Source organism: Rutidosis leptorrhynchoides, chromosome 9 (genome assembly GCF_046630445.1).
Source record: "Rutidosis leptorrhynchoides isolate AG116_Rl617_1_P2 chromosome 9, CSIRO_AGI_Rlap_v1, whole genome shotgun sequence".
NCBI lineage: Eukaryota > Viridiplantae > Streptophyta > Magnoliopsida > Asterales > Asteraceae > Rutidosis > Rutidosis leptorrhynchoides.
The window spans coordinates 8722577-8732600 of record NC_092341.1 but is presented as its reverse complement, the minus strand read 5'-3'; the positions used below and the strand labels follow the sequence as shown (position 1 = coordinate 8732600).

The 10024-nt window shown below is 32.2% G+C and overlaps 1 protein-coding gene across 1 annotated transcript; it reads left to right on the top strand.

Annotated features, from left to right (window-relative positions):
* Positions 1-1606: 1606 nt before the first annotated feature.
* LOC139865822 (ubiquitin carboxyl-terminal hydrolase 6-like) lies at positions 1607-8435 on the top strand. The gene is made up of 18 exons (XM_071853928.1): positions 1607-1711; positions 2823-2968; positions 3061-3096; positions 3208-3315; positions 3675-3775; positions 4042-4168; positions 4441-4500; positions 4590-4657; positions 4913-4963; positions 5216-5324; positions 5777-5865; positions 5973-6042; positions 6183-6263; positions 6695-6790; positions 6911-6959; positions 7206-7325; positions 7445-7519; positions 8207-8435. The coding sequence occupies exons 1-18, from the start codon at positions 1702-1704 to the stop codon at positions 8260-8262; spliced, it is 1452 nt and encodes a 483-aa protein (XP_071710029.1). The 5' UTR covers positions 1607-1701; the 3' UTR covers positions 8263-8435.
* The last annotated feature ends 1589 nt before the right edge of the window (positions 8436-10024 follow it).

Genomic DNA, 10024 nt, shown 5'->3' with positions numbered 1-10024 from the left:
GGATGAGAATACATGCAGGTTTTATAAATGATTTACAAAATAGACACAAGTACGTGAAACTACATTCTATGGTTGAATTATCGAAATCGAATATGCCCCTTTTTATTAAGTCTGGTAATCTAAGAATTAGGGAACAGACATCCTAATTGACACGCGAATCCTAAAGATAGATCTATTGGGTCTAACAAACCCCATCCAAAGTACCGGATGCTTTAGTACTTCGAAATTTATATCATATCCGAAGGGTGTCCCGGAATGATGGGGATATTCTTATATATGCATCTTGTTAATGTCGATTACCAGGTGTTCACTATATGAATGATTTTTATCTCTATGTATGGGATGTGTATTGAAATATGAAATCTTGTGGTCTATTATTATGATTTGATATATATAGGTTAAACCTATAACTCACCAACATTTTTGTTGACGTTTAAAGCATCTTTATTCTCAGGTGAATATTAAGAGCTTCCGCTGTTGCATACTAAAATAAGGACAAGATTTGGCGTCCATGTTTGTATGATATTGTGTAAAAACTGCATTCAAGAAACTGATTTCGATGTAACATATTTGTATTGTAAACCATTATGTAATGGTCGTGTGTAAACAGGATATTTTAGATTATCATTATTTGATAATCTACGTAAAGCTTTTTAAACCTTTATTTATGAAATAAAGGTTATGGTTTGTTTTAAAAATGAATGCAGTCTTTGAAAAACGTCTCATATAGAGGTCAAAACCTCGCAACGAAATCAATTAATATGGAACGTTTTTAATCAATAAGAACGGGACATTTCAGATATTATATTATACATATATTTAATAGACAAAAACCTATGAATAGTAACTAAGGATTTTTTTGCCTTTTGACTTTTTTTTTTTAAATTTTAACTAAATTTCATTCACACTTTTATCAAAAATTCAAATGTACCCCTTAAACAGGGGGTAAAGTGTCAAATAACTATTTTCATAAAAAATCTTAAATAAACTCCAACCAAAAATTCAAACTATGAATAGTAACTAAGGATTTTTCCGACTTTTCACTTTTTAATTTTAACTAAATTTCATTTCACCAACAAAGCTACCCACACTTTTATCAAAAATTCAAATGGACCCCTTAAACGAGGTAAAGTGTCAAATAACCATTTTTATAAAAAATATTAAATAAACTCTAACAAAATATTCAACGAGTCATATCTTCTCGCTCGCAACGAGTTAAATTTTTCCGACACCATCGTTAAACTCGAAATAATTTTAGGAACACAATGTCACTAACTATGCGCAAAACGGATGTTTTTAAAAAAACGCTAAATATTTGGGGAACTTTTCATACACGTTGATTTTGCGTTAAATTTTTAAAAGTCGACAATTCCATGGCGAAACGCAGAGATGCACATATATTGTTAATTAGAAATAACATTTAAATCTATACTTTTTAGTTCGACTCGAGTTGCGCTTCAACGACATCATCGTTAGCGACGAAATAATTTTACAAACTAAACGCAATAAAATATATTGAAATCGAACTCCAGGCTTCGAAAACTATTTACATTTATTTATCTGGATTCTCTTATTTGGATTTTTCTAAATTAGTCTTTCAGTTATCGTTGCCCTTTCTTCCAAGCAAACACCACAACAAACGCATCTCTTCCGTTCCCGCTCCCGCTCGATCGCTTCAACACTAAAAACCTTGCCCTAATTATGCCGACAGGTAGATTTAATCGATTTCTGCTTCAATTTACAATTGATATTAATGTTAATTTATACATTCATTCATTCATTCACTAATTAATCAACAGTTTGTTATAAACACACAAGCAATAGTCGTCAGATTATCTATGAAACTTATCTAATTGTTCTTCATTTCCGATTTTTTATGTTAGCAACTTGAGATATTGAATTTATATGTACCGAAGCTGATTTGATTTGATGCCGTGTTTCATCTCTGTATCTAGGGCTGGATTTGGTAAGTTAATGATGTAATGCGTAGAAATAAACTAAGGAAGGTAGGCATAGTTATAGAGATACTAAAAGAATCTTATACATCTTGCAATCATTTATAAGTTTGATCATGCTTATGTGTGTTTGTGCAAGACATGTAAGGTAGAAAAAAAATTTGAGGCTTCTAATATTACCTGCCAAGTTGCCATCCTAGACTTCGTTGACCATTCTATTGAGCTGACATCGTTGACGAACGAGATACGTGCTGTGGGTATAACAAGCAGGGTTTCTTTCTGTTGATGCTTTTTGATTCTTTGTCACTATTACTGATTTGGTGTTCGTTGGTGACATTTGCACCTAGTAGAATGAGATTTATAACGAAACAAATGCATTTTTTTTCTCTACCGGGGGCAATCTGAACATGAATTTATCAAAGCTCAGTATTTTTGTCCTTTCAGCCAATCATACTGACCGACTGTTCTTTTTTTGTTTTACCATTGATCATTCATCTTTTATGCTTGCATGCGATTTGTGCAAAAGTAGGTGCACACTTTCTGATATTAATTATTCCATCAATTGGTTTTGTGTGGGCTTGTCTAGTCATTTGATTTTAAAATCTCAGCGTTCTTATGTAACAACTGCCATAGTTTATACATAATTAGCTTCCTATAATTACTACTATTATAAGTCCTGCTGTTAACTATAACAGCCTTTTACTATTAGAAAAGAGAACTAAGCAATCAAGTACACTCACATGATACTTTTAAGGGCACGATTTCATAATAGTGTATGCATGGGTGCCCTTACTTTACAAATCATGGTTTAAAGATTTTCATAAGAATGTACTAACTTAATGTTCTCATTACTTGTTGTTATCACAGTGAGTGTAAAATGGCAAAAAGAGCTATACTCAGATGTGGAGATAGATACAACCCAACCTCCATATGTTTTCAAATGTCAGCTGTTTGACCTCACGGGGGTCCCCCCTGAAAGACAAAAGATAATGATGAAAGGTGGATTATTAAAGGTAATCCCTTGTTTCTGCACGCAGTAAGTTTTTAAAGTTATTATTTGTCTTTGTTAGATCTAACAGTTAAGGTGCATTAATCTATGAACCAGGATGACTCTGATTGGTTGAAGTTGGGGGTGAAAGAGGTAACAAATAGAATCCTTTTCTTTTTAGTTGTAGTCTTTTTCTAACCAAAAAGTTACGTTTTTTATCACCCTTGAAAATTGGTGGTAAAATTGTTCTTTTATTATGTACAGGGTCAAAAGATAATGATGATGGGAACTGCTGACGAGATTGTAAAGGCTCCAGAGAAGGGCCCTGTCTTTATGGAAGACCTTCCGGAAGAAGAACAAGTTGTTGCCGTGGTAAAGTTCTTTACTTTTTCGACGCCCATACTGTCTTTGTGCTTGGCATAAATTTTCATTAGAAATATATTCTATTTTCCCCTTACTTATTTGTAAATTTACATATAAAAGTTGAGAAACTTGCCTGATATTATATGTACTCATCTCAACTTCTGATATTTCTCGTGTGTTTATTCCAAGCTTGATCCAAGTCGATAGGTGGATCGTATAATTAGTCTAGTTTGACACTTTAAAGGACTTGGTTTCTTAAATTTAAGTGCAGATGCATATAATCTTTTGAATTAATTTCTATGTAATGCTCTTATGTTATATACTATCATATTTTGGATAAAATGACCTACTTCTTACTATTTCTGCAGGGTCATTCTGCTGGATTATTTAACCTGGGAAATACCTGCTACATGAATTCCACCATGCAATGTTTGCATTCAGTCCCAGAGCTAAAGTCTGCGTTGATCGAGTTAGTTATTTAGTCCCAGAGCTAAAGTCTGTTTAGTCTCCAAATGTCATTTTTCTACTACATTATTATTTTTGTGCTTACTGATATTGGTTTTTTTTGGTATTGAATTTGGTCTTATCTCTGCTTTATACTCCTACTATAAATATAGAAGAATTCTATCACTTGATTAGTTTTGTGTCTGAATTTCCTCTTTAGTGAATATATACTATGTGAAAAAAGTGATGAACATTTTCAACTCTGAGTTTTCGCATTTTTTTATCACTCAGGTATCCACAGGCTGGTAGAAGCACTGATTTGGATCAGTCTTCTCATCTATTGACTGTTGCAACTCGAGACTTGTTTAGTGAGCTTGATAAGAATGTTAAGCCAGTGGCACCAATGCAGTTTTGGATGGTAAGTTTTTCTCTTTAAACTTGCGTATACAACTCTGTTGATTTGAAATTGTTGCTAACGGTTGTGTTACAAGGTTAGAGTAACTGATACATCACCTTTCATAGTTACTAATAGTGTTTATTAGTCAACAACTGTAGTCAAGCATACGTTGCCTTGCAAGACCTTGTTCATCACTCTTTAATTTGTAAATTTTGTTGGAAAATAGGTTTCAGTTTTGTTTACCGGTTAGTAAATTTCTTTGATCATGTAGTTTCTTATGAATATAATTGTAGGTATTGCGGAAAAAGTATCCTCAATTTGGGCAGCTGCATAATGGATCGTTTATGCAACAGGTTTACTAAGTTCTATAACTTTTTTTTTTTTTTGCTTGAATCTGTTTATTTTCAAAGTTCCGGTCTTTATTACCTTTGATAATTGTCAGGATGCAGAAGAATGTTGGACACAGATTTTGTATACTCTCTCTCAGGCCCTTAGATCACCAAATTCTAGGTATTTTTATTTACATTGAACCTAATGTGAATGTTGGTCATGCTTATTTTCTTAGTCATAGGTAACAGTCATAACACTATACAGATACATGATTGTGTACAATAAAATATATAACATGAACCATAGAAAATTTTTACAGATGATATCATATATCAAACTGTTTTCTACAACAACCAGTAGCTTACTTGAGGGTTTCCAATATGTGGTGTTTGTGTTCAATTAAATATATAACCATTATCCTCATCAAATGTGCAGCGTAAATCTTGATACAGTGAAGGAACTTTTTGGCATTGACCTTGTCAGCAGGTACTTACTGGTTTCACGTTATATGAAAATTATAGTTGTGTATGGTACCAATTTGTAGAAGTGATTTATTAGTTCTTGTCGAAAGATTATTATCACAATTATAAACCATATGTAATTTTTTGGGAGAGATATAGAACGAGTCAAACTAAAATGCAATTTTTTTAGTTTGTTATATGGTTATGGTTGACTACATGTAACTATCTATGTTAATTTTAATTATGGTTTTTATTTGATTGTATGTTGCTTTTGTAGGGTGCATTGTGCGGAAAGTGGTGAAGAAAGTTTAGAGACGGAATCAGTATATTCTCTTAAATGCCACATATCACACGAGGTGAATCATTTGCACGAGGGACTGAAGCATGTAAGTTCTAGTCTAAAAGTGATGAGTGATTACACGTGTCAAGTAACATTTTCAGTTATATATATATATATATATATATATATATATATATATATATATATATATATATATATATATATAAATATATATTTATCTCTCATATTTCTATATTTATGAGATCCCCTCGTGTTTTTTTTTTTTTTTTTTTAACGCGATAGGTCATGTTGTGTATATTTGTGAGGGGGAAAAGTAGTTTTCTTTATTGTGAACTATTTATTTTGTGTTAACTTGTTTAACGTGGCCTTAATCGCACTTGCAAAAAGTATTTTGTTAGACAATTGTTGAACTTTTCGCTTTTGAGTAGAGATCTCACCATAAATACCTTACAGGACGAAAATATGTGTCTTTTAAATAAAGCTGTTTTGTTTGATGACTTGATTAAATCAATTAATGTTGTGAATCATTTCTTGCAGGGACTGAAAGGAGAGCTAGAAAAGGCTTCGCCTTCTTTGGGACGTAGCGCAGTTTACTTGAAGGATTCTAGCATTAATGGATTGCCAAAGTAACATCCTACTACTTTAGCATATTAGTTATTGATTGAAACTTGAAATTCAATATATTTGATAACATGTTACTTTCTAGTCTAAAAAAACTATATCTATATGCAAGGTACTTGACTATACAGTTTGTCCGGTTTTTCTGGAAGAGGGAGTCAAATCAGAAAGCGAAGATTTTGAGGGTAATAAACATATAATTTCTCTCCAAAAAAATTACTAATTATGTTAGTTGAAATATTTGGCTCTCAGTATTACTATAGTATGTTATTTTTTTTACAAAATTAATGATTCGGTTGACTATTTGCACTCATGAAAATTTCAGAAAGTGGATTATCCACTAGAGTTGGATATCTTTGATCTTTGTTCAGATGATCTTCGCAAAAAGCTGGAAACTCCTCGTCAGGTTTGTATCTTTTACATTATGAACCGATTAAAAATGTGAATTTTTACAAACCTAATTAATGAAGCTTTTAATATTATCACGGTATTACGTATTAGTATAACACTCTTATCTTTATTTTATCAGTTTCTTTCTACTGATGTCTGGTTATTAGTTAGGGAGTGTTATATTTCATTTCTTATTATTATTATTTTAAGTTGTCGAGCTATTGGACTAAGATTTAATCATGGGTATTTGGCATGGGTTATCGTAAGTGCTTATCTTCTTATATTGCTTATTTTTACAGCAGATAAGCAAAAGTAATACTCTTTTGAAGACTAATTGCTTAAAAATAACCATGCTGACACCTGCTTATTTTTGAATAAGCAATCCCAAACGCTACCTTAATGGGTGATCTTCTTTTTCATTTGGGTTCCAACTTTTTGTCTTTTTAGAAACTAAGAGATGAGGATGGTAGAAAGGCTGGTTTGAAACTCAAAGAAAAGAGCTCTGTTTCAGTGGATAGTGATGTTAAGATGTCTGATGCAGAGGTGCGTTTGGTTACAATCTATGTAATTGTGCTAAATTTCACATGTTTATGCTTAAAACACATTGTTTTTTTTTTTTTTTTTTTTTTTTTTTTTTTTTTTTTTTTTTTAATATCCTTGCAGGGTTCATCAAATGGAAGTGGCGAATCATCTAAAGCCACTACAGCAGAAGGTTAACATTCTTATATGAAGTTTCATTCTTTGTTATTGTGTTTGGCATACATCAATTCAATAGAGATGGTACAATCCCCATGCATGGCTCGTTGGTTATGAGTTCATCAAATGGGTTTTGGGTGAAAATGATGGCTTTTAGTGGGCTGACTTGACCCGAAACAAGCTGATTTTTATAAAAAATTCAAAAAGCTAACACGTTAGATTTGATTACAGTTGTATTTGATTATTGTACTGTATGTTTCAGGTACTGCCTCTGATAAGAATGAGCAGTTGACTGGAATATATGACTTGGTCGCCGTGCTGACTCATAAAGGCAGAAGTGCTGATTCAGGTCATTATGTTGCATGGGTTAAGCAAGAAAATGGTCAGTCCGTCATGTCTATTCCATCTTGTTTTACTATAATTAATTCCTAATACTTTGCTTAACTCTCATTAAGTCAGTCTAATATCAAAAGAAAATGTTCACAATTGATATTGGTGTAGGTAAATGGATCCAGTTTGATGATGATAATCCAATCCCGCAAAGGGAAGAAGATATAACAAAACTTTCCGGAGGAGGTAATCATATGATCTTAAATATCCCGTTTTTAGGTTTGTATTATTAGTATTAGTTATTGTAATAGTAACTAGTTATGGGTGGGTGTAATGGACGGTTGGGCTGTTTGGATTATGTGTCAAAGGGTATGTTTGGTACACTAGCTTATGGGACTTAAGCCTATTATTTTCATAAGCTCAAGCTAACAACATTGTGTGGTCGGAGCTTATGAAAGGGCAAATTACATCATTACCCCTTATAACATTATATATCATCAATTTTTTGTCCTTAAATGTCATTTACGTAAATAAGCTCTAATTAGTTTACCAAAACACTTATAAAACATAAGATCCAGCTACCAACTTATAAAACATAAGATCCAGCTACCAACTTTCATCCGAACACACCCAATGACCCAAAGTAGGTATTTTTTACATTAAAATGAGGTGGGTCAGGTTGGTCAATCTCATCAATTTTTTTAGATTGTCATGAACATTTTGTTACATCAACAATTCTCTTCGGGTTACTTTCAACCCATTTTTTACGTTGCTCGTTGTTTTACACAACTAGAGTTGACCCTGTATAATTTACTGAGTCAAAATCGGCATCTATATCAGTAGTTCGCTTTTCTAATTTGATGATATATTTCTCTCTAAGTCTAAACCAGCCCTTAAGAATCTATTTCTTAATGTGTTATTCCGTTGTTACAGGTGATTGGCACATGGCTTATATTTGCATGTACAAGGCTCGCACCATTCCCATGTAATGTTGTTTTCACATGTAATATGATTCTTGGAACCTTGATTTATTTACGCCAACTTAGAACTTGCAGTGAAGAACAAAATATTCGATTTCATAATTGTGTTTAGTGTGGTTGGTTTGTACTTTTTTATCGACAAATATACAAAAAAGCCTTTTCAGATTTTTAGTAATTTTGCATTTGTCATGTTGTCCATATACAATGTTACTTGAAATTAAGTACTACACCTGGCAAACGGTTTAGGTTGGGTCGGTTTGGATTACGGGTCAAAATGGTTTTGAGTTGAAATGGGTCATGGGTCAAACGAGTAAAATTTTAAAATGAGTCTAAACGGGTCAGGTTGGGTCGGTTTGGGTAACAGGTCGAAACGGGTAATGGGTCAAATAGGTCCAAACAGGTCATATGCTTTTACATTCAAATTTTCACATTTATTATAGTGTTTAGTTATTATTATTTATTTATTATATATATGAAAATATTGATATTAAAATACATAATAAATGATATGATTATTAATGCTTTCACAAAGATTGACAGATGAATCTTGTTATACTTGACACATTTGACATGTTCTTTTACATTTTGTATGACTCAATAGGTTGAAAAAAAAAATTCATTGAACTTTTTTTAATTTTTGGTTTAACATTGTCAGGTCTAATTTTTTTCAAGACTCAATTGATCCGAAAGTTTGACCCATTTGACTCAAATTTGAGAGTATGGTCTCAATTGCCGGATATAATTTTAACCTGTTAAATTGTTTTTATTTTTTGCTACTCTAGTTACTGGTTAGCAATAATGAAAAAAAAAACCCCTACAAAAACCATGCATGCAAAATTTATTGTTAAATTTGTCTTGATATTCATAGTTGTTCTACCAAGAAATGAGAGTTTAGTTTGCAAACGGAAAACATAAATTTCCTTAAGATAATAAGAAACGTGTAGTTAAAAAGGTAATTAATTCTTAGGGTGTCAAATTGTATATATATTAAAGGGAAATTTTTTTGAAAATACATTGAACCTACACAAAATTCCTGTTGTATACATTTAACTTTTAAATTTCCTATTTTATGTATTCAACTATTTAAATTGTTCTATTGTATGTATTTAACCTGTGATATCAGGTAACTTTTCAGGTCACCTCAATTTCATTTCTAAACATTTATATCATTGGTCCCTCTTATTTGTAAACCCTATTTTTATTGGTCCTCCATATCATTTTTTGTTATAAATTCAATTTGTTACACAATTAGTCCCTGAATTTCTTTCCTTTTCACCTTTTTATTTTTTTCAACTAACACTCATATTTTTTTTTTAAAAATCAAGCATATATTAATGAACCAAACCAAGATACATATTACAAAGGAGCATCTATGCATCAACTAGGAGAGGAACATAAACGCGAAGAAAGCCTAGATACATAAACACGAAATATACATAGAAGTGGAGATTGTTATGAACTAATAGATGCAAAGGTTGCATTGCACCACGAAGTAGAACCTAGACTATATGGAGATACTGGCTTGGATTGTACAGCCACTAGTGCCACTCGAACATTTTTCCTTTCGATCTATTTGATATCCACTCAAACGATTTGATTTGGATCTCGTTAAGCGCAATAGGACCGTCCAACCTTTTCCTTGAAACGCCATATGATTTCGGTTTTTCCAAATCAAGTAAGTGCAGGTCCATTCCACTGCTTGTCACACTTTCGAGCCAAGGTTCAATGATGATGATGGCCCCTTGCCTTCGAAAATTTCCCGGAGAGAGAA